The sequence below is a fragment of the Cottoperca gobio genome, unplaced genomic scaffold, assembly GCF_900634415.1.
Source record: "Cottoperca gobio unplaced genomic scaffold, fCotGob3.1 fCotGob3_135arrow_ctg1, whole genome shotgun sequence".
Lineage (NCBI taxonomy): Eukaryota > Metazoa > Chordata > Actinopteri > Perciformes > Bovichtidae > Cottoperca > Cottoperca gobio.
The window spans coordinates 1-27,500 of NW_021166801.1; the positions used below are offsets into that span (position 1 = coordinate 1).

Here is a 27,500-nt window from a genome sequence, read left to right on the forward strand (position 1 = left end):
ATCTACCCACACACATATCTACACACACTGATATCTACCACTGATATCTACACACTGATATCTACTCACTGATATCTACACACTGATATCTACACACTGATATCTACTCACTGTATCTCACACTGATATCTACACACTGATATCTACTCACTGATATCTACACACATATCTACACCCTGATATCTACACACTGATATCTACACACTGATATCTACACACACATATCTACACACTGATATCTACCACACATATCCCACACTGATATCTACTCACTGATATCTACACACTACTGCTATCACACCGATATCTACACACACATATCTACACACTGATATCTACACACACTATCTACACCACTGATATCTACACACTGATATTCTACACACCGATACTACACACACATATCTACATACACATATCTACACACGCATATCTACACAATGATATCTACACACATATCTACACACTGATATCTACCACTGATATCTACACACTGCTATCTACACACCGATATCTACACACACATATCTACACACTGATATCTACACACTGCTATCTACACACTGATATCTACACACTGATATCTACACACTGATATCTACTCACGATATCTACACACACATATCTACACACTGATATCTACACACTGATACACACATATTTACACACTGATATCTACACACACATATCTACACACTGATATCTACACACACATATCTACACACTGATATCTACACACTGATATCTACACACACATATCTACACACTGATATCTACACACTGATATCTACACACCGATATCTACACACCGATATTTCCACACTGATATCTACACACCGCTATCTACACACACATATCTACACACACATATCTACACACACATATCTACACACACATATCTACACAGCACATATCTACACACCGATATCTACACACCGATATCTCCACACCGATATCTACACACTGCTATCTACACACCGATATCTACACACACATATCTACACACCATATCTACACACACATATCTACACACTGATATCTACACACCTATATCTACACACCGATATCTACACACTGATATCTACACACTGATATCTACAACACTGATATCTACACACCGATATCTTACACACCGATATTTCCACACCGATATCTACACACCGCTATCTACACACCGATATCTACACACACATATCTACACACACATATCTACACACACATATCTACACACACATATCTACACACTGATATCTACACACCGATATCTACACACCGATATTTCCACACCGATATCTACACCTGCTATCTACACACCGATATCTACACCACTGCTATCTACACACACATATCTACACACTGATATCTACACACACGACATATCTACACACTGATATCTACTCACTGATATCTACACACTGCTATCTAACACACCGATATCACACAACATATCTACACACTGATATCTACACACTGATATCTACACACTGATATCTACTCACTGATATCTACACACTGATATCTACAACATCACTGATTATCTACTCACTGATATCTACAACACTGAGATCTACACACTGATATCTACTCACGGATATCTACACACATATCTACACACTGATATCTACACACTGATATCTACACACTGATATCTACACACACATATCTACAACACACTGATATCTACACACACATATCTACACACTGATATCTACTCACGATATCTACACACTGCTATCTACACACCGATATCTAACACCACACAGACTATCTACACACTGATATCTACACCACTGCTATCTACACACTGATATCTACACACTGATATCTACACAACCCGATATCTACACACACATATCTACACACTGATATCTACACACACCATATCTACACAATGATATCTACACACACATATCTACACACTGATATCTACTCACTGATATCTACACACTGCTATCTACACACCGATATCTACACACACATATCTACACACTGATATCTACACACTGCTATCTACAACTGATATCTACACACTGATATCTACACACTGATATCTACTCACTGATATCTACACACAAATATCTACACACTGATATCTACACACTGATACACACATATTTACACACTGATATCTACACACACATATCTACACACTGATATCTACACACTGATATCTACTCACTGATATCTACACACTGATATCTACTCACTGATATCTAACTCACCGCTATCTACACACGATATCTACACACACATATCTACACACTGATATCTACACACCGATATCTACACACCGATATCTCCACACCGATATCTACACACCTTGCTATCTACACACCGATATCTACACACACATATCTACACACACATATCTACACCACACATATCTACACACTGATATCTACACACACCGATATCTACACACCGATATCTACACACTGATATCTACAACACTGATATCTACACACTGATATCTACACACCGATATCTACACCACCGATATCTACACCACACCGATATCTACACACCGATATCTACACACACATATCTACACACACATATCTACACACACATATCTACACCACATATCTACACACATATCTACACACCGAATACTACACACCGATATCTCCACACCGATATCTACACACTGCTATCTACACACCGATATCTACACACACATATCTACACACACATATCTACACACACATATCTACACACACATATCTACACACTGATATCTACACACCGATATCTACACACCGATATTCCACACCGATATCTACACACTGCTATCTACACACCGATATCTACACACTGCTATCTACACACACATATCTACACACTGATATCTACACACTGCTATCTACAAACTGATATCTACACACTGATATCTACACACTGATATCTACTCACTGATATCTACACACACATATCTACACACTGATATCTACACACTGATACACACATATTTACACACTGATATCTACACACACATATCTACACACTGATATCTACACACACATATCTACACACTGATATCTACACAACCGATATCTACACACCGATATCTACACACTGATATCTACACACTGATATCTACACACCGATATCTACACACCGATATTTCCACACTGATATCTACACACCGCTATCTACACACACATATCTACACACACATATCTACACACACATATCTACACACACATATCTACACACACATATCTACACACCGATATCTACACACCGATATCTCCACACCGATATCTACACACTGCTATCTACACACCGATATCTACACACACATATCTACACACACACATATCTACACACACATATCTACACACTGATATCTACACACCGATATCTACACACCGATATCTACACACCGATATCTACACACTGATATCTACACACTGATATCTACACACCGATATCTACACACCGATATTTCCACACCGATATCTACACACCGCTATCTACACACCGATATCTACACACACATATCTACACACACATATCTACACACACATATCTACACACACATATCTACACACTGATATCTACACACCGATATCTACACACCGATATTTCCACACCGATATCTACACACTGCTATCTACACACCGATATCTACACACTGCTATCTACACACACATATCTACACACTGATATCTACACACACATATCTACACACTGATATCTACTCACTGATATCTACACACTGCTATCTACACACCGATATCTACACACACATATCTACACACTGATATCTACACACTGATATCTACACACTGATATCTACTCACTGATATCTACACACTGATATCTACACACTGATATCTACTCACTGATATCTACACACTGATATCTACACACTGATATCTACTCACTGATATCTACACACATATCTACACACTGATATCTACACACTGATATCTACACACTGATATCTACACACACATATCTACACACTGATATCTACACACACATATCTACACACTGATATCTACTCACTGATATCTACACACTGCTATCTACACACCGATATCTACACACACATATCTACACACTGATATCTACACACTGCTATCTACACACTGATATCTACACACTGATATCTACACACCGATATCTACACACACATATCTACACACTGATATCTACACACACATATCTACACAATGATATCTACACACACATATCTACACACTGATATCTACTCACTGATATCTACACACTGCTATCTACACACCGATATCTACACACACATATCTACACACTGATATCTACACACTGCTATCTACAAACTGATATCTACACACTGATATCTACACACTGATATCTACTCACTGATATCTACACACACATATCTACACACTGATATCTACACACTGATACACACATATTTACACACTGATATCTACACACACATATCTACACACTGATATCTACACACTGATATCTACTCACTGATATCTACACACTGATATCTACTCACTGATATCTACTCACCGCTATCTACACACCGATATCTACACACACATATCTACACACTGATATCTACACACCGATATCTACACACCGATATCTCCACACCGATATCTACACACTGCTATCTACACACCGATATCTACACACACATATCTACACACACATATCTACACACACATATCTACACACTGATATCTACACACCGATATCTACACACCGATATCTACACACTGATATCTACACACTGATATCTACACACTGATATCTACACACCGATATCTACACACCGATATTTCCACACCGATATCTACACACCGCTATCTACACACCACATATCTACACACACATATCTACACACACATATCTACACACACATATCTACACACACATATCTACACACCGATATCTACACACCGATATCTCCACACCGATATCTACACACTGCTATCTACACACCGATATCTACACACACATATCTACACACACATATCTACACACACATATCTACACACTGATATCTACACACCGATATCTACACACCGATATCTACACACTGATATCTACACACTGATATCTACACACTGATATCTACACACCGATATCTACACACCGATATTTCCACACCGATATCTACACACCGCTATCTACACACCGATATCTACACACACATATCTACACACACATATCTACACACACATATCTACACACACATATCTACACACTGATATCTACACACCGATATCTACACACCGATATTTCCACACCGATATCTACACACTGCTATCTACACACCGATATCTACACACTGCTATCTACACACACATATCTACACACACATATCTACACACTGATATCTACACACTGATATCTACTCACCGCTATCTACACACTGATATCTACACACTGATATCTACACACTGATATCTACACACCGATATCTACACACCGATATTTCCACACCGATATCTACACACTGCTATCTACACACCGATATCTACACACAACATATCTACACACACATATCTACACACACATATCTACACACTGATATCTACAGACCGATATCTACACACCGATTTCTACACACCGATATCTACACACTGATATCTACACACTGATATCTACACACTGTGTGACTTTAAAATGATTTCAGATGTTTGTTATTGTTGACACACAGACGCTACGATAACTTTAACAGTTGCTTTCACAAACGGCTGTACAGGAATTTCTCGCTCGTGTTGAAATTTTTAACTCCCGCAAATATACAAATAACATCTTTGCATTGACTTTGTATGTAATCGCGCTGCACATAAATTCGCTTTGCGTTCAGTGTGAACAGTTTCTATTGTCGGACCCTGAAGGCAGCGCCTGGTTCCCTCCACTAGAAGCTAACGGGATGTTTCCATTGGATTTTGGATTATTACAGAAAATTATCTTCGTGACAAACAAGTGTTTATGATATTTACACATTTTGTTCAGAAAGATAATCTGCACAGATTCACACTTTTTTCATTTTTTAAGTGAGAAGCTAACGTTCGGCTGTACGCCAGACGAGGGAACAGGAAGTGCTAAATGTTAACTATTTTCTGTGTTAAGACTCATTCCTGCAGCCCTCTATAAGAAAAATAATAAACTATATTAATATACAGCAGCACCTTTTCTAAAACACAGTGAACTGAATCTGTTACAAGAAAGTAATTAAACAAAAGACAAAAGAAGGCAGGAAAGGTTTGTACTCCTACTTAAAAGCTTGAGTGCTAAAGCTATCATGCTATGCTACATGCTTATTTGAGAGATTTAACAGCTGTTTGTAATCCAGCAGAGCAGCCTTGTACCAAATCAGATTTCTTCCTCGATTTTGAACATCGCAAGCTTTAAAAAATCATAATCAGCAACAGTGGTAAGGTATGCTAAAATTAGCTTGTAAGCTAGCTAAAAGTTAATTCAGAACGTTGTTGTTAATGAGCTAATCTGGGTTAGCTAGCGAGCTAATGTTAGCTAGTTGAGAAATAGCTACAGGTTATTATGACTCGTGCCAGAGACTCGGGGGACCAGATGATTTATTTGGTTGAACTATTGTTTCAAAGGTTAATAATGAATTTTATTTTGATTATTGACATAAACAACGCATTTCATTTGAGCGATGAAAAAACAAAATAAATGGCTTTAGATTTAAGTTTTAACAAGAATACGCAGCAATATTTACAGCAAACTCTTATTAAACAACATTATTAAGTATTTCATGTCGGTAAAGGAGTAAGAACTTAATACTTAATAACTTTTAAAAATATTTGATCAATAAACTTAATGATAAACATGAATATTTTTAATTTGAAGTAATGTTCATCAAACACACTTTAATCAAATCAAACAAAAATAATCAATCAAATATAAAACAACACAAATCATTAACATGTAATTATATTTAATATTTAATAAAATATAGTTAAAGACACACAATAGAAATATGAGCTAAATTAACGCTTTAACATTAACATAGCTAAGATTAGCCTGTTAGCTAACAAGCAATGAGCATTAAAAATACGTTTTATAACTGAAAATATACTTTTCATATTAATGAATAGTGAATAATGATTATTTGCAGATGGATATGACCTTACAGCTGAATCTAATAAATGATAATTTGATAATGATAATCTTTTAGCTGAAGGTCCTGAGTTCACACGATGAGTTTGATAGTTGTGTTTATGTCGGTTGGGAAACAACTTATACTTATTATACCAAACATAAGGGAAGAAAAACAGAATTCACTTTTTTTTAGTGGTGATGAATTTACAAAGAAGCTAACAGCAGCTATGCTAATCATGCAACTTCAGCTGTCGGACAAAAATGTGGTTTTGTTTCTTCCTCAACGCTAAATGAATTCGGAATTTCTCAGGAATTTGATCAATTGATGAGCTACTGTTGTGATTTTTCGTCTACTCAGGGCAGCAGCATTAGTGGTGATGATTGGTCGTGGCATTCCTCAGGGTTCAGTTCTTGGTCCTTTATATTTTCAATTTAAATGCTAAAATGCCAATTTATTCAGTCAATTGACCGTCGGGCGTCTCCTCCCGAGGCTGCCCGCTAATTCTGCAGTTTAAACTCGAGCAGCCATTCAGATCCCACAAATATTTTTTCGTATATACGTCAAATTATTTTTTAAATGATTGGCCGAAAAAAGTTCACGTTTTTTACCGAGACGCAGTCGTTGGCTCTGGAAGTCTTAAGTCTCAGGCTCCTACTGTAGTGTAGGGTTTGACCTGACGTTTGTTCACGCGACCCGCTTGTTCAAGAATCAACCTCGTTCCACAAGAAAAAGGACGTTGCTTTTTAGCCGCATCACATTCGAGTTCTTTGTGAAAGTATTTACGAGAAAAACATCAGTTTGAAAAAATATATTGACGTGAGAATTAATCACACGAAGTCGTGTGTAAAGGACTTAAACATAAAATAAGTTCAAATAGGTGATTAAATATAACAAAAACCAAATAAAGGAATAAAAATGAGACAGTAATTCAATAAACTGAATGTAAACATGAATGTAGTCTATGCATAATAAGTATAAACGCATATATACAGAGGTTGTAAATCAGTAAGTCAATTATATAAAAGCCTTAATGAATCAGTTAAACTGATTTATTTTCCTCAAGCTTCAACATACTTTTTATTACTGAACAGATCAGAAAGCTTATTTTGAGCTTTAATCTTGTAATGATTGAATGATGTAAACAGATTTAAATCTCTCCTCAGGAGAGCAAAGTAAGAAAAACACTTGGTCATACATTTTCTAAGTCTGATACAAATTATTTTCTCTCCTGTGTTTATGACTTAAAGTTTTGGCAGTTGAATTTCTTTTTGTGTTTGTTGTTGTAGTACACGTGTCGGCCACAAGAGGCTGAAGCACGACTTCATCATCTACATACGACTAAAAGCGGCAGATTAGCGCCGATAAAATACATTTCTAGATTTAAAAAAGAAGTGACAGTAATGTTACGTAACTTTCTAACACACAATATATGTTGTTGTGTTAAAAGTCACCTGGAAGAAAACATGAAAGCTTTTAGTATTTACAACATGGGGTGGAGTGCCGCCTCTAGTGGCCGAGATTAATATTACAACAACAACTTTTTCTCCTTCTGGTATCACAGAAAACGACAGAAAATGGCCTAATTCAGAAAGATTGTTCTGGGCATAACCACAGTTACTGAATGATTTAGATCAGACTCAGAAAATGGATCAATTAATTAATTTAGAAAACAAAGCCTCTCAGTTGTACAGGTAATGGATTAAACTCTGTCCGCTACCTAGTTTATTTTAGAATAGTTCAACATTTTGGGAAATACTGTTAAACTGCTGCTTCCAGTCTTCATGCTAAGCTAGGCTAACTGTGTCCTGAACAGCTCTGAACACCTCATTAACTCTCAGAATAAATATTTTCAAAAATGTCAAACTTTACCTTTTAAGACCGAAAGTGGCAATGATCAGTTTCAGTTCAGGAAGTAAAACCAAAGTTTCCTTTTTGTCCTCTGTTTCTGCAGATCTTCCATTTAGAGACGAATGTTAAACTGTGAACACTACGAATAAAGATTTCTAAAGTCTCCGCAGTCTGTCTCTTGTGATTACATGTTGAACTTTAATGCTTAATACTGTGGGTCGACTCCAATGAAGAGTTTCTGCTCCTGTTGGACTCTAAATGTGCATTTCAGTCCTGTACATAGTGAGTTATTAGGTATTAAAACCTGATTTATCATTGACTCTGTACAATCGTCTGTATTTTATTCAGATGAAGTTCTTGATGGAAAAAAAAGTTTCTATTTGTCAAAGTGTTGACAGAAGTTCTCATGTCCTGATACAACAATGTAGAAATACTCCATTACAAGTAAAAGTCCTGCGTCTAAGGTCCCCACATAAACCTGAGAGGTCGTCAGGTGACTAAAGTTCTGATGTGCTAATCTGTTCACACTTTCTATTATATTTGAGTCTCCGAGATGTAGAGATGTAGAAGTAGCAGTCAAGGGAAATACTCAAGTAAAGTACTTTGAATTTGTAGTTAAGTACATGTATTTAATGTGAGTATTTGAAAAAGTATAGTTTTGTTATAAGAAAAAATTACTTATTTTCTTGAGACTAGAAAATACACAATTTGAAGCGGCACCAAAATGTGCATTTACCTGATAATACAAATCCTTTTGTTTAAACATGAATGTTTGTTCATCACATTATGAAACGCTAAATACTTCTAAAATGTACTATCTTTTTATTTTTTGTTTTTAAAGCACCCTGATCAACGGCAAAGCAACAGGTTTGTGAGACAAATGACCCAGAAGTTTTTGGATTAAACTTTATTTTTTTAAGGCCTATAAAATCTGTCTTCTTTTATTTGGGATGCAGATAATATCCTGATGGGATTGATTTGTGGCCTACCTACAGTTTCACCTGTTATTCACTGAAAACCTGAATGACCTCTGCTTTAATGCTTTTCAGAATAAAATAGAAAAACTTTCTACAGTGAATTATATATTTTATATCAATTCAAGGTGCATCCTTGTGTCTTTGCGTTAATCACCCACAAGGGTTTTCAGCCTCTGTGATCTGTGGTTGATGTCATTACAACAGCAAAAAACAGGATCTACATCCCAACTTCTTCGGTTGCTTCAGTCAGATGGCTTTTATTTTGCAGATTACAAAGAACGGAAGTCATATGTTCATAAATTATTTTTTAAATGATAAATAAAACTTTACACTTTTTAAAAAAATAATGTTCCTGTTGGTGAAATAGTAGTAGATGTTTCTGCTTTATGTTATTATTTTAAATATTAGTATAACATAAAGTACATTAATAACTAACTCTGCGCTGCTGGGAGACGCCCTCTCAGAGACTCCCGCCCCTCACGCGCGCTGATGACGTTCTTCCTTAACAACAAGCAAACGCTCTCTTAGCAACCGGCTCGTTTAACAGGTAAGAAGGTTTTTACATTTATTTTATAAATATTAGGGGTTTTATAACAGCGTTTTACCTGCAGATGTTTCTATTAATAATATGTTATAACATTCATCTTTTTTTTTCCTGTTTCAACAGATAAACAAGAAGAAGTAACTTTAACGTGGTGAAGGTGGAGCTCAAATCAATAACTTTATAAACTGCTGGGTATATAAATCTATAATAATACATCATTTATCAGTTTATCTTTTATTAATCTGTATCTGTACAGTTCATTTAAGTTGTCAGATAAATGCAGTGCAGTAAAAAGTAAAATACGTATATAATAATACTCATGTAAAGGAATCACATCGGGAAGTTTGAACTTCATGTTGTTGTTTTTCTGTTTCTAAATGTGATGTGTTCAAGGTCCTCAGGAGAAAATAGCATCAGACCGCTGCCTTCCTGCTGCTGATGGATGAGACGGTGAAACCTCTGAGGATTCCTCCTCAAATGTCCGTCTACGCTGACAAACACGACATCTTCCACCTGCTGCAGGTCAGTGTCATCCTGATATCTCATCATACAGTAAGAGTAGGTCAGCTGCTATAATCAGTGTGTAGTAAAGTGTGTATCCAACACACACACACTCATTAAACACATTAACAGCCGAATGTAATAAAATCCTGCTTTCTATGAACTCAGCTTTCACATCTGAATCCGAATTGAACTTTTTACTATTTTCCAGCAGATGTTTGGGACAAATACATGCTGTTTCCATGGTTTCCTGCACAAACTATACAAAAGCATCCCAATCACAGTTTATAATCATTCACACATCTCACTCTGTGGACAAAATAATAACCCAGAGCATTTAGTAAACAGGAAATAATTCAATGTGGGATTTTTTCATAGCATTGCATCATGAAAACAAGCAGCTAAAGGGTTACAATTGTGAAAATCGTTTTTATTGCCATGTAGGTTTTCACCTACAAGGAATGTGCTGTGGTTAGTTGGTGGTAATCGTCAAAAATATAATACAAAGCATAGAATTAATATTTGTAGTTCTGATCGGGACTGATGTTGTTAAAAGATTTAACTAGTGAAAGTGGAATATAATATTAATCTATAATATTTTTATAGCAGTTTTACGAAGGGGCATTTTTGTGCCCTGGGGGAACAGGTCAAAATGAATTCCTCATATCTAATATTGTTTATGGCAGAGCTTGTTGTCCAGTCTGGTGATGGACCAGCCTGCAGATCCCATCAGTTACCTGAGCACTCTACTGCAGAGGAGGAGCGTGGACAGTAAGTCACATGAACACCTGAACACCACACAGCTACTGGGGGGCCGAGACCCCCAGAGGAGTCATGATAGGAATCAGAGGGGTCTTCAGATAATTAGCAATTCTTTTATCTGTTACTTGTGAAACCTGGAGAGTTTCTGCTCTTTATGTCTCCAAAATTACTTTTTTTTTTTAATTCAAAGAAATATCGAACTGCTCGTCAACATGTCTTTGAATTAAAGGTGCACGCTGTTGCAGTTTGGTCTCTGACGAGGTGAAATGGTCCCGCTCGACGATCGATACATGAAAGTGATGATCAAACATTTCTGCAGCCACCAGGTAGAGCTGTGACTCTGAGTGCAGTTCAATAACGACATCAAGCTCTCACATTGAACCTAAATACAATCATTTCATTATTTAATATTTAATATTAGAATTTCTGATTCTCTTCAGCACCAAAGCTCACCATAGTATGACGTTTGTATGGGCCGTATTAAAAAATACATGAATGAAATATTAAAGAAAGAGATAAAACTTCAATTATCACAAAGAAGTAATTTGTCAAATAAGTAAATGTTATTAATTTATTTTTCTATTTCTGTGCATATTTATTTATTTTCCAGTTCCCCTGCACATTTATTAGATAATTGAGGCTTTTATTTCTACATTTCTTTCTTTAATATCCATCCATCGTCCACCGGCAGCAGCTCCAGTAAGGAACCCCAATCTTCCCTTCTCCGGGCCACATCCTCCAGCTCCGACTGGGGGATCCTGAGGCGTTCCCAGTGAGGAGATATAATCTCTCCACCGAGTCCTGGGTCTTCCCCGGGGTCTCCTCCAGCTGTACCTGGAACACCTCCCTAGGGAGGCGCCCAGGTGGCTCCTTACTAGATGAACCACCTCAACTGGATCCTTTCAACGTAAAGGAGCAGCGGCTCTACTCCGAGTCTCTCCTGATGGCTGAGCTTCTCACCCTATCTCTAAGGGAGACGCCACCCGTCTGAGGAAACACATCTCGGCCGCTTGTACCCGTGATCTCGTTCTTTGGGTCACGACCCTTCATGACCATAGGTGAGGGTAGGAACGAAGATCGACCGGTATATTGAGAGCTTTGCCTTCTGGTTCAGCTCTCTTTTCGTCACAACGGTGCGGTAAAGTGACTGTAAGTACCGCCCCCGCTGCTCCAATTCTCCAGCTTATCTCTCGCTCCATCGTCCCCTCACTCGCGAACAAGACCCCGAGGTACTTGAACTCCTTCACTTGGGGTAATGGCTCATTCCCTACCCGGAGTAGGCAATCCACCGGTTTCCTGCTGAGAGCCATGGCCTCAGATTTTGAGGTGCTGATCCTCATCCCAACCGCTTCACACTCGGCTGCGAACCGATCCAGTGACTGTTGAAGGTCACAGACCGATGATGCCATAAGGACCACATCATCTGCAAAGAGCAGCGATGAGATCCTCAGGCCACTGAACTGCAACCCCTCTCCTCCACGACTACGCCTTGATATCCTGAAATCACGAACAGGATTGGTGATAAAGCGCAGCCCTGGCGGAGGCCAACATTCACTGGGAACGAGTCCGACTTACTGCCGAGTATCCGGACACAACTCTCGCTTTGGGCGTACAGGGATTGGATGGCCCTCAGAAGTGACCCCTCACCCCATACTCCCGCAGCACCTCCCACAGTATCACCCGGGGGACCCGGTCATACGCCTTCTCCAGATCCACAAAACACATGTAGACCGGATGGGCGTACTCCCAGGCCCCCTCCAGGATCCTTGCGAGAGTGAAGAGTTGGTCCGTTCAACCAGAGGTCGACTACCGGCCGAACCCTCCTTTCTTTAATATTTCATTTATAATTGATCATCTGTCTACTTTGAGCCACATGTCTTGTATGAAAAGGGCTCTATAAATAAAGTTTGTTATTATTGACTTCATTTATTTATTATAATATCAGCTTTAGTTCAAAATGTTTCAAATGAATCTTTCTTGTCCTGCTGTTCAAAAATCAACTGAAAGACATTTAAAAAAATCTAATATATATTTAATGAAGTATTGTTACTTTACGTGTTGATGCCACAGTGTCTCTCTGCCTGTCTGTCTCTCAGTCCCCAGAGTGCTGCTGCTCGGTCGTCCTGCTGTAGGGAAACACACTGTGGTGAGTTTTATTATGTGTCAGTGTGAGCTGCACCAACGAGGAAGAATCCAAAGTAACATCAGAGTAAAGATGAAATAATATAATGAAATGTTTTTATAAAACATTAAAGTTAGTTTATTAAGGTCACAGAGCCGGGATCACTTTTCTGCTGGAGTAAAAAAATAAACACTTAATAATAATACATCCTATGAGTAACGCGTTAAATTACTTCATGATTGAATATATATTTATTCACAGTTTTTACTTTTACAATAAAACTTTCATCTACATTCCCTGAGATCTGTATTTAGTGTGTAACACAGGAAGTAAAGCTTTGCATCAGCATGCTGGGAGCAGACTTCCTGTGAGGAGGTGAACTCCTGTCGTTGTCTTTTTCCTCCTTCAGGCCAAAAAGCTGAGTGCTGATCTGAGAGCTGTGCATGTGACCACAGAGAGTTTACTGCAGGACCAATCAGAGCTGAGCTCTCAGGCTCGCCATCACACGCCGACCGAGCAGCTTCCTGCCGAGCTGCTGAGGCTCCTTCATCAGAGACTGAGTGAGATCGACTGCTTCAGTAGGGTGAGACATCCAGCCTGCTCCTGCACTGCTTTAATACCGCTTTATTACCCCTTTATTATCGCTTTAATACCCCTTTATTACCCCATTATTCCTGCTTTATTACCCCTTTATTACTGCTTTATTACCCCTTTATTACCCCTTTATTACTGCTTTAATACCGTTTTATTACCCCTTTATTACTGCTTTATTACCCCATTATTACTGCTTTATTACCCCTTTATTATCGCTTTAATACCCCTTTATTACCCCATTATTCCTGCTTTATTACCCCTTTATTACTGCTTTATTACCCCTTTATTACTGCTTTATTACCCCTTTATTACCCCTTTATTACTGCTTTAATACCGTTTTATTACCCCTTTATTACTGCTTTATTACCCCATTATTACTGCTTTATTACCCCTTTATTACTGCTTTATTACCCCTTTATTACCCCATTATTACTGCTTTATTACCCCTTTATTACTGCTTTATTACCCCTTTATTACCCCTTTATTACCGCTTTAATACCGTTTTATTACCCCTTTATTACTGCTTTATTACCCCATTATTACTGCTTTATTACCCCTTACTGCTTATTACCCTTATTACTGCTTTAATTACCCCTTTATTACTGCTTTAATACCCCTTTATTACTGCTTTATTACTGCTTTATTACCGCTTTAATACCGTTTTATTACCCCTTTATTACTGCTTTATTACCCCATTATTACTGCTTTATTACCCCTTTATTACTACTTATTACCCCTTTATTACTGCTTTATTACCCCTTTATTACCCCATTATTACTGCTTTATTACCCCTTTATTACCCCTTTATTACCCCCTTATTACTGCTTTATTACCCCTTTATTACCCCTTTATTACCCCTTTATTACTGCTTTATTACCCCTTTATTACCCCTTTATTACTGCTTTATTACCCCTTTATTACCCCCTTATTACTGCTTTATTACCCCTTTATTACTGCTTTATTACCCCTTTATTACTGCTTTATTACCCCTTTATTACCCCTTTATTACCCCTTTATTACCCCTTTATTACTGCTTTATTACTGCTTTATTACCCCCTTTATTACCCCCTTATTACTGCTTTATTACCCCTTTATTACCCCTTTATTACCCCTTTATTACTGCTTTATTACCCCTTTATTACCCCCTTATTACTGCTTTATTTCCCCCTTTATTACTGCTTTATTACCCCTTTATTACCCCCTTATTACTGCTTTATTACCCCTTTATTACCCCTTTATTACTGCTTTATTACCCCTTTATTACTGCTTTATTACCCCTTTATTACCCCCTTATTACTGCTTTATTTCCCCCTTTATTACTGCTTTATTACCCCTTTATTACCCCTTTATTACCCCCTTATTACTGCTTTATTACCCCTTTATTACTGCTTTATTACCCCTTTATTACCCCCTTATTACTGCTTTATTTCCCCCTTTATTACTGCTTTATTACCCCTTTATTACTGCTTTATTGCTCCTTTAGACAAAGGCTTAAAATGCCCCTGCCTCCCAAAACAAGAAAGAAAAGTTCAACCTGATTGTTTTAAGTAAGTTTTGCTGTAACAGCGTTCACTGTTGTCCAGGCCGATAACCAGAAAACTCAAATGTGTAGAAATCAAGATTAACATGTGACATGAAGACAAAACAGAAAACATGTATTCATCGTAATAAAATAAAGATAACAGAGAAGGCATGACTCCTCTCTCCGCAGGACTTTGATGTAAAATAATACCAGAAAAGGTCTCAAATGTATTTCCTCTTGCTTATTAATATGAGCACATTTCTTATTGTCTATAATTTGGACGGACTCAGAATACTTTCTAAATTCAATCCTGAAAGCTTCAAACGAGGGATTTCACCATTTCCCATTTTCACTCCAGGATTATCGTTATTATCGAGATATCTATAGAAAATCAGAATCAAATATTTCACTTAGTTTATTGTGCAGTTTGTCAGTAATTACACTTGTCTGTGCGCTGGATTATTCACACCATATAATCCTGTGTATTATTAACATGATATCATGTTATCGTCAGTACAGGTCTATCATCAAACCTGTAGTTCAGCTGACGGGCGAGACCTGGCTTTATGGATGTGAATCTTCCTCAGTAAACTTAATAAATTGACTTTATTAACATTTGACTTTTTATAGTATCATTACATCCGTGGCTTTGAGTGCAGGAATAATTCTCTTTTTTCAAGAATCCCTAATTTATACAGACATTCATAAAATATGTTTAGTTTTTTCTTCTTCATTTTACAAAATTAACATTCGGCCAATGAAAAATGTGCAACACATTCCTGTTCGATGACTCAGTGAATAGAATAAAAAGCCTTTATTGTGATTGTACAGATCTGCTGATCCGTGCAGGTAACTCAACAAACAGAACAACTTGAGCAAACAAATATATAATATATATATATATATATATATATATATATATATATATACAGTATATATATATATATATATATATATATATATATATATATAAATATATATATATATATATAAATATATCAAACATACAACAGCATATAGAATAATAAGTCAAACATAAATACAATGTGACGTGTAAAATGAACGTGTGCAGTTGTAGTGTCTGATAAAGCTTCAGACTCCGACTGGACGGAGTTATTTACAGTTTAAACATCCAGGAAGACGATCAGATCTGTCTCCCTCTGTGATCTGCTGCTGTGATGATAATAATTAGCGCTCTGGTCGCCGCTGTGTCGTACTACGATTCCCAGCAGGCCGAGCAGCGTGTTGTTTGCGTGTCTCCCCAGAGATCAGCTGATCAAACGGAGGAGCTGCTGTCACATCACGCGTGTTATTTTCACTCGGGCTCGTCCTCTCTGCTGCTCCTCATTAGTATCACATCCTGTTTCCTGTCAGCGTTCATCAGGACACCGGGAGCTGCTTTCTGATCAGTTTAAGAGAATTAAAGAAAGTGAAGCTGCTGTCAACAGCACTCACACAACAACAACAACACAACTACACTTACCTGTCTGTTTGAACGTCTGCCCTGTGTTCAAATATCTTCACACTAACTGCTCTCTGGTGCACTGTGAAAATACAAGGAAAGGGAAGAAAACACAAGAAGCAACACGAGAATCTAAAGGAGGTTCTCGAGGTCCTTTATGGTGTTTTAGAGGTCATTGGGGAGATCTGGGGTTCATTTAGGAGGTTTTAATGTTCATTCAGGAGGGTCTATAGTTCAAATCAAATCAAATCAAAATTATTTATATAGCCCAATATCACAAATTACACATTTGTCTCAATGTACTTTACAGCATATGACACCCTCTGTCCTTAGACCCTCGGATCGCACAAGGAAAAACTTCCTAATTCATTCAGTAGGTTTTAATGTTCATTCAGGAGGGTCTAGAGTGAATTTAGGAGGGTCTAGAGTTCATTCAGGAGGGTCTAGAGTTCATTCAGGAGGGTCTACAGTTAATTTAGGAGGGTCTAGAGTTCATTCAGGAGGGTCCATAGTTCATTCAGGAGGGTCTAGAGTTCATTCAGGAGGGTCTACAGTTAATTTAGGAGGGTCTAGAGTTCATTCAGGAGGATCTAGAGTTAATTCAGGAGGGTCTAGAGTTCATTCAGGAGGGTCTACAGTTCATTCAGGAGGGTCTACAGTTCATTCAGGAGGGTCTAGAGTTCATTCAGGAGGGTCTAGAGTTCATTCAGGAGGGTCTAGAGTTCATTCAGGAGGGTCTACAGTTCATTCAGGAGGATCTACAGTTCATTTAGGAGGGTCTACAGTTCATTTAGGAGGGTCTACAGTTCATTCAGGAGGGTCTACAGTTCCTTCAGGAGGGTCTACAGTTCATTCAGGAGGGTCTACAGTTCATTTAGGAGGGTCTACAGTTCCTTCAGGAGGGTCTACAGTTCATTCAGGAGGGTCTACAGTTCATTTAGGAGGGTCTACAGTTCATTTAGGAGGGTCTACAGTTCATTCAGGAGGGTCTACAGTTCATTCAGGAGGGTCTACAGTTCATTTAGGAGGGTCTACAGTTCATTCAGGAGGGTCTACAGTTCATTCAGGAGGGTCTAGTGGTATTGGAGCCTCTTCTAGGGGTCATATTGGGGTCATTTGCCCAATGTCCATTACATGTTTAGTTTGGCGCTACTCGACTCACTTGTGGTACCACTTGCTTTCCTCTTTTTCGTTTTCTACCGCAGATAGTTCCACCTTAATGTAGGCGGGATTCTTAGCTGATCGTCACAACGCACGCTGCTCCATCCAATGGATCCTTTCAACCAAACAGAGGAACGTCTGCACTACGTCAGCTGACCACGGCAAAGTTTGCCGGCTGCCATTTTTCAGACAGGTTCATTGAACTAATATCTAGATGAACTAGATACCACTGGACCCTCCTGAATGAACATTCAAACCTAAATTCAACCTCCTAATGCTAAAGCTAGCTATTGCCAAATTGATGGTTCTTGATCTAAATTATTCTCATTGTTTAATGCCCCGTGGTTAAACCTGCAGTGTCTTTATAAAAACACTGTTAACATGCAGCAGCTCACACGTCAGCATCCATTTCCAAACATGCATTATTTGGACAAACTAATCACATATTATATCTAAATATTAAAACTAAATGGTTACTTTTTTGTCAGTTACAACGGTTACAAACTGTTTCTTTGGCAAGTGAAGGATGCTAAAGCTAGCAATGCTAAGCTAAGTAATCGCACTTCCGCTCTAAAATGAAAGTAAGAACACAAATTGATTCATTGAGGAAACACCTGAGTTCAAGCGAAGAAGAAGGTGAATGATGGTGATGGGGATCTCTGAAGGTCCAGCTGCTTCTTTAAACTAGATCAGTTTCATTCGTCTGTCGTCTCATGAAGATTTATTTCTAGAGAAGTCTCAACAAAACATGTCTGTCATCTCTTTGTCTTCTTCTACCTCTGTTAAAGTGTGAGCTCAGTGTATTCTGTGTGTGTGTGTGTGTGTGTGTGTGTGTCTTTTTTCCTCTAAACTCTACAAATAGCTGCTTCTTTCAGCCTTCAGCGTTTAGCTTCAACGTTTAGCATTTAGCATCAGTGTTTAGCGTGTGTGTGTGTGTGTTTGTGTTTGTGTGTGTGTTTGTGTGTGATTAGCAGCTACTTTCATCTGGTAATGGTTGTTTTTGGCCGCAGGCTAAACTCATCCAGGGACTGTGTGTGTGTGTGTGTGTGTGTGTGTGTGTGTGTGTGTGTGTGTGTGTGTGTGTGTGTGTTGTGTGTGTGTGTGTGTGTGTGTGATGTCTTCATCTCTGTCTGTCAGTGTGAATGGAGGAGAGGAGGATGATTGACAGCTCCCCATCAGGACCCCGCCTCATCCTGTCACATTAAATACTTTACCTGTCTGTCTCTCTGTCTGTCTGACTTCAATTATCTTTATTATCTCGACTGTTAGAAAAAAACTTCCCAACACAAAGTCCACTTACTTGGTGACTCCAAAGATTTTACTGCTGCACCAAATTCTGTTGTCAACTGTAACACTTCAAAGTTTCTTTAAATATTTATCAGTTACTTTTTGAAATCCATATGAAGCACTCGTCACATCGGAATAAATCCACTGCTTCTTCTGAAATAGTGAAGCACACCAGGAGTTGAGTTTTCATTCAAACATAATGATGATGCTAAGATAATACGAGCAAGTTACCAGATGAGGGGTCGCTGTAAATACTAAAAAGTTATTTTTTTAAGGGAGTCCAGTGCAGGGCTCACTCCATTGATCACACAGAGTGAATACAAAGATGTGAATGGACGTGAATTTGCGACGGGCAAAGAAGAAGCCGAATACTTGTGTTGCCGACGGCGTGTCATGAGGCCTCTCAGCGATGAGCTTCTCATTACATTACATTACAGTTCATTTAGCTGACACTTTTTTCCAAAGCGACAAAAAGTGCAAACAATCCTGGAGATACAACTCCGAACAGCAAGAATCTTGTATGTACAATAGCTTCAAATACAATCGTATAAGTGAACACTGTTTTCAAACAGCCAGTTTGAAGTGCAACATAAGTGCAACATACAGAAACAATAGAATACAAATTCAACTATCAGCTATAAATAAGCCAAACCAATACAAGTGCAACATACAAAGAACAGTTATTTAGTTTTCTTCATTGGTCGAGGTGCAGTGGAAACAGGTGAATGTTCAGTCTGCAGAAGGTGTGAAGACTGTCTGCTGTCCTCACATCAATGGGGAGGTCGTTCCACCATGTTGGAGCAGGGTATCAAACAGGTGGGTTTTGTTTGAGGGAAATCTGGGTCCCACTCGTAGTGAGGGAATGGCGAGCCAATTGGTCGACGCCGAGCGAAGTGAACGCGCTGGGGTGTATGGTTCGACCATGGCCTGGATGTAGGAAGGGGCTGATCCATTCACAGCACAGCTGTAGGCCAGCACCAAAGTCTTGAAGCAGATTCGGGCCGCCACTGGTAGCCAGTGAAGGAAGCGGAGAAGCGGTGTAGTGTGGGAGAACTTGGGTACATTGAAGACCAGTCGGGCTGCTGCATTCTGGATGAGCTGTAGAGGTCGAATGGCTCATGCAGGCAGTCCAGCGAGGAGGGAGCTGCAGTAGTCAAGGCGGGAGATGACAAGAGCCTGAACAAGAACCTGCGTCGCCTTCTGAGTCAGTAGGGGACGTATCCTCCTGATGTTGTACAGAGTGCATCTGCAGGAGCGGGTTGTTGCAGCGATGTTGGGACCGAAGGACAGTTGGTTGTCCAGCGTCACACCCAGATTCCTTGCAGTCAGAGTCGGGGAAACAACAAAGGTGCAGATGTTAATGGTAAGGTCTTGGATGGGAGAGCCCTTACCTGGAAGGAAAAGGAGCTTGGTCTTGTCAAGGTTGAGTTTCAAGTGATGTGCAGCAATCCACCGAGAGATATCAGCCAGACAAGCCGAGATCCGTGCCTCCACCTGGGTTTCAGATCTGGGAAAAGACAGAATCAGTTGAGTGTCATCTGCGTAGCTGTGGTAGGAGAAACCGTGAGCGTGAATGAGAGCGCCAATTGAGTTGGTGTACAGTGAAAAGAGGATGGGCCCAAGGACAGAGCCCTGAGGTACCCCGGTGGTGAGTTGACAGGGGTCCGACAGAGCCCCTCTCCAAGTTACCCTGTAGGTGCGATCCTTTAGGTAGGATTCAGCAGGGAGAGAGCAGAGCCTGAGACTTCAGTCCTTGGAGGGTGTGGAGGAGGATCTGGTGGTTCACTGTGTCAAACACAGCAGAAAGGTCCAAAAGAATGACAACAGAGGAGAGGGAGGCAACTCTAGCAGCGTGGAGTTCCTCAGTGACAGCGAGGAGGGCAGTCTCAGTTGAGTGGCTCGCCTTGAAACCAGATTGGTGCGGATCAAAAAGGTTGTTCTGGTGAAGGTAAGACGAGAGTTGATTAAAGACTACACGCTCAAGTGTTTTGGAAAGAAAAGAAAGAAGAGAGACAGGTCTGTAGTTGTTGACTTCAGAGGGGTCGAGTGATCGAGGGTTCACTCCTGCCTCCTTAAGATTGTTAGGAAAGCAACCAGATGTTAACGAGGTGTTGATGAGATGGGTGAGAAAAGGAAGGAGGTCAGGAGCAATAGACTGGAGAAGGGGAGAGGGGATAGGGTCCAGAGGGCAGGTGGTAGGACGGGCAGAGGTAATGAGAGATAGAACTTCATTCGAAGAGAGAGTGGAGAAAGAAGTACGAGTGGGGGAAGTGATGTGGATGGTGAACAAATGATGTTAGTCGGCAAGTCAGAAAATAAAGAGTGTATGTCATCTATCTTTTTTACAAAGTAGTTGACAAAGTGGGACGGTAGGAGGGAAGAAGGAGGTGGGGGACTGGGAGGGTTGAGGAGGGTGGAGAAGATATAGAAGAGTTTTTTGGGATTGGAGAAAGAGGATTGGATATTTTGTTGGAAGAAAGTGCTTTTAGATTCTGAAATAGAAGAAGAGAAAGAGGAGAGAAGAGTTTGAAAGGTAAGCAGGTCATGAGGGTGTTTTGATTTCAGCCATTTTCTTTCAGCTCCCCGTAGGATGGCTCTGTTAACACGCACAGAGTCATCCAACCATGGAGCTGGAGGGGTCTGAGGACAGAGTAGAGATGAGAGTGTCTGTGGCAGAGTTGGCAGCATCAGTGAGAAGGAGTCAGGAGAAGGAAGGGCCGAGAGGACAGCTGAGGCAAGAGAAGAGGGAGAGAGGGAGCGGAGGTTACGGCGGAGGGGTAGGTTTGTTAGTTTGGGAGAGGGGGAGAGAGAGTAGGATATGAAAAAGTGATCAGAGATGTGAAGTGGGGTTACAGAGAGGTTTGAGGTCGAGCAGTTTCTGGTGAATATGAGGTCAAGGTGGTTGCCAGCTTTGTGAGTAGGAGGGGAGGGAGACAGGGAGAGAGCAAAAGATGATAGGAGAGATATTAAGTCTGTTGACTTCTCTGACTAGATGTTGAAGTCACCCGAGAAGAGAACAACAATGTTTAATGTAACCGGCTTTGTTACAGTGACGGCATGAAATTCGAAAGATGAGTGAGTGAAGTCTGGCAGTGGGTAAAGAGAAAAACTCCATTTGAGAGAGATCAGCAGACCAGTGCCACCTCCTCGTCCAGTGGTTCTGGGCGAGTGGGAGAAGGAGTCGCTGTGGGGATAGCAGCAGGGGTGGAAGTGTTATCAGGTGTGATCCAAGTCTCAGTGAGGGCAAGGAAGTTGAGGGATCGATGGGAGGCGTAGCCAGAGATGGACTCTGTCTTGCGAGTGGCCGACCGGCAGTTCCACAGGCCCCCTGTGACGAGGTGTTGGGTCTGAGAGGAGCGGGTGGGATATACAAAAGCAGAAAGAGGTTACGATGGTGTAAGCGCTCTGCTGTCGTCACTGACGCTGTTGAACCAGAAACATCCATCTGTAGTAGCTCATATCACACCTCTGTGTACAAACAACAGACTGTCTGTGGTAGGTACAATAATGTCGCCACTTCCTTTCGATGACGCTGCTGCCATGTTAGCATCGCCCTGATGGATCCAAACTCCATTCAGGAAACAAGCTTTTTAAAAGATGTTTGCTTGTCTTCTGACAAAGCATGAAATGGAGTTATTTCTGCATCATTTTTATACGTTTTATTGCTAAATCTGTTTATTTTGGCTTTACATCTTTACATGGAGTAGTAAGCCCCCTTCTCTCCAGTCGCGTCTAGTGCAAGTAAACAAAAATGATTTTGCAGTCAAAATCGTGCAAGTTACATGAAGCAAAACTTCTCTTTGCATCTGGTGTGAATGTGGCGTAAGCAGCACCTTCGCTGAAACACCAGAGCAGAGGTGTACATGCCAATGTCAACATGCTAATGTCAACCTGCTAATGTCAACCTGCTAATGTCAACATGCTAATGTTAACATGCTAATGTCAACATGCTAATGTCAACCTGCTAATGTCAACATGCTAATGTCAACATGCTAATGTTAACATGCTAATGTCAACATGCTAATGTCAACCTGCTAATGTCAACATGCTAATGTCAACATGCTAATGTTAACATGCTAATGTCAACATGCTAATGTCAACCTGCTAATGTCAACATGCTAATGTCAACATGCTAATGTTAACATCCTAATGTCAACATGCTAATGGTAACATGCTAATGTAAACCTGCTAATGTCAACATGCTCAGGGGGGCGTTAGAGTAGAGATCATCATTAATGTCTGAGGGGTTGATCTTTGGAGAGTAATCAGAGTAAACACAAACAGTACACCTTTGACTGTGTGTGCGTGTTTGCGTGTGCATGTGTGTGTGTGTGTGTGTGTGTGTGTGTGTGTGTGTGTTACAGGGCTGGGTGTTGGAGGGAATCCCTCAGACTCGTCTGCAGGCTCTGAGTCTCCAGCAGGCCGGAGTCATCCCCAAACATGTTGGTGAGAACAAACTATCAGCTCAGAGTTCATATATACTGTATATATACAAATATTAATCGTTAAAGTAAAGAAATGTCTTTAAATGTTTTCAGCCTCAAATCTGCAGATCTGCTGCTTTTCTGTTTTTATTTATTTATAATCTTTATTTAACCAGGATATGGCCTCATTGAGATTAAAAATCTCTTTTTCAAGAGTGTCCTGGTCGGGACAGCAGCAGCACAGTGACAGACCCAGCGGTCTGCTTCAGTGTCTTTAAGAGTTGCTTTAAGTCTGTTACAGAGACCGGCTCTCTGAGCTTCAGCTCATTCTGCAGCTGGTTCCAGGCAGCCGGAGCAGCGTAACTAAACGTCCTGTTCCCAAGTTCTGTACGGACTTCTGGGAACCGTTAGAAGAAATAAGTCCTCGGAGAGAAGCCGATACGGTCCACTACATTTCCTACTAATCTAGATCCTTAGGTATTGTGGAAGAGTACCCAGAATAGTTTTATAAATAAGGATGTGCAGTGTTTCAGTCTACGGGTGGTCAGGGAAGACCATCCAACACGAGCATATAAGGTGCAGTGGTGCGTCAGGGTTTGAGGTTTGTTATGAATCTCAGTGCCCCGTGGTCGACGGTATCCAAAGAGCTGAGGCTCTGACACGATGCATTCATATAAACAACATCTCCATCGTCCAGCACAGAGACGTTGCAGAGACTCATCTCTTTCTGGCCTCCAAAGAAAAACAGGACTTCTAAAATAAAAACCTCATTTTATTCTTAATTCTTTCAAAAGTTCTAAAATGTGAGGGTTAGAAGAAAGAGAATCGTCAATGATAATAACAAGATATTTATACTGAGACACAGATTCAGTCTCAGAACCCTGTGAAGTGGTGACAGGAGGGAGGTTCAAGTGTTTGGTTTGAGCTTCGTCTTTCAGCATTTAAAACAAGTTTCAAATCACACAAGTTACATTGTACAATGTTCAAAGCAGTCTGGAGCTGACAAAGAGCCTGATGTGGGGAGGACACAGAGCAGTACATTACATTTAAAACATTGTGATTAAGATTATATAAATGATAAATAACAATGGTCCTACATCAGATCCCTGTGGCACACCCTTGGATACATTAAGAGAACTAGAAGTTACACCTTCTGCCCACACACACTATCAACAGACAGCTTGATCTGAGAGACCTGTACTGTAGAGTCTTTGTGACACTAAGGCATGATCCACTGTATCAGAAGCCTTGGATAAGTCAATACAAAGTGCTGCACAATGTTCTCTACTGTCTAAGAACTTTATAAAATCATTTACTACTTGTAAGGCGGCCGTTGTTGTGCTGTGTGTTTTCGTAAAACCAGATTGAAGGTCAGATAAAATATTATTAGTCGTTAAAAAGTCCTTTAGTTGTTGACTCACCAATGATTCCAGCACTTTCTTTAAGACAGTTTGGAGATGGGTCTGTAGTTGTTTAGGAGAGTGGGGGCACCCCCTTTCACCAGGGGGAGAACAAAAGCAGATTTCCAAATAAGGGGAATTTGGTTTGTCTCCAGGGATAGATTGAAAAGATGGGCCAGGGGCGAGGCGAGGGAATCAGCTGCTAACTTTAAACAGTGTGGCTCCAGGTTGTCCGGACCTGCTGATTCTCTTGTGTCTAAACCTTTAAGGGCTTTATGCTCCTCTGAGACTGTTACTGGATTAAAAGTAAAGGTTTGACCCGGCCAGACACGACCTTCAGAGCGAGCAGGGGCTCCTTGAGGCATGTTCTGAGATTCAAACAAGGAACCAGAGGCAATAAAATGTTTATTAAAACCACCAAGCATTTCTGCCTCGTCAGAGATTAGAAGAGAGTCTTTGACGATACAAGGTGGAAGCTCTGTCACATTTTTATTTCCAGCTATTGATTTAATAGTTTTCCAGAATTTAAGGGATTATTTAAGTTATTTGTGGTTTCAGTTTGGAAATAATCAGATTTGGCTCTTCTGATTTTAACAGTGCATACATTTCGCAGCTGCCTGAAGAGCAGCCGATCCGACCCAAGATCTTACTCCTGGCTTCTGACCATGCCACATGCGCTCGTGAAGTAAATCAGAGAGATCCGATGTGAACCATCTGTCTTATATTAAAGTGACAGAAGACATTTAGACATCAGGACTGTGAGGAGCCGGACGGACATTTTACAATATTTTCTGATATAGAGAATAATCTGCTGATATAAAAATCGTTAGTTGCAGCCCCCTTAGGTTACATGTGTCAGTTAAGTATGTTACATAAGTTAAATAAGTGCCATTTCCCACGGGACACAGACAGCGGTTTCCTGGTTGAAAGTTGTGAGTTTTTGTACTCAGCCATCCACCCGACCTCCTCCTGACTCAGATTACTAATTACTAATTACTACAGCCACTGAAGCCTAAAACGTAAATATGGGTCGTAATATGCTGCTTGCACAGATGACGTATACGCCTGTTTACAGTCTATATATATATAATAACATGTGTGTGTGTGTAGTACTGATGGAGGCCCCTGATGATGTGTTGTTGGAGAGGAGTCGGGGGAAACTGGTGGACCCCCTGACCGGAGGTGAGAGCAAACATAAAGACATTTCACTCTATACTGGTGCAACGTGGGAAGTTGAGTTTACTATAAGCTCCATGTTCTAATTTGAGAAGGCCGCTCTAAATAAAAAAGCATGTTAAGTTTATTTGTGTCTCCTGATGTCAGACATGATGAGGGTTTTACAGGTCGACCCCGGATCAATAGGATTTCAGCACTGATGGAGTAAATCCAGTAAAACTGATCCAATCAGATCCATGAAGAAACAAACGACACCTGCTACAGCTACACTCCTTTAGCTAAATATAAGTACAAACAAGTACACAACACAACACAGGAGAGCTGATAACAACAACAAAATATGTGAATATTAAAATACATAAATCAATAAAATGAAATAAAACAATGTAATGAGAGAAAAATAAGTATTCAAATAATAATAATAAATATACAAAAACATGAAAAAGAAAATGATAAAATAAATGAGGGCAGATATTAGAAAAGAGCAATTCATTTGGTTTCATTAACTGTGTTTGTGTTTTATTGTTTCTAAGAGCAAGAAAGTTAAGCACTGAATTAAAGTCAGAACAAACACCTCTGTTCCTGTCTGTAGACGTGTACCATCAGACCTTCATCTGGCCGCTGGACGACACCGTCGCT

The 27,500-nt window shown here is 39.8% G+C and overlaps 1 protein-coding gene across 1 annotated transcript in view; it reads left to right on the plus strand.

Annotated features, from left to right (window-relative positions):
• The first annotated feature begins 10,873 nt into the window (after positions 1 to 10,873).
• Positions 10,874 to 27,500, plus strand: part of ak8 (adenylate kinase 8) — a 28,163-nt gene continuing 11,536 nt past the window's right edge. The window contains exons 1-7 of the mRNA XM_029426228.1: positions 10,874 to 10,972; positions 11,638 to 11,722; positions 13,810 to 13,859; positions 14,245 to 14,418; positions 24,226 to 24,307; positions 26,796 to 26,867; positions 27,454 to 27,500. The exon at positions 27,454 to 27,500 is cut by the window's right edge and continues 154 nt beyond it. Of these exons, the coding sequence (XP_029282088.1) occupies positions 10,889 to 10,972; positions 11,638 to 11,722; positions 13,810 to 13,859; positions 14,245 to 14,418; positions 24,226 to 24,307; positions 26,796 to 26,867; positions 27,454 to 27,500 (594 nt within the window). The 5' untranslated portion in view covers positions 10,874 to 10,888. The remainder of the gene's footprint in view (positions 10,973 to 11,637; positions 11,723 to 13,809; positions 13,860 to 14,244; positions 14,419 to 24,225; positions 24,308 to 26,795; positions 26,868 to 27,453) is intronic.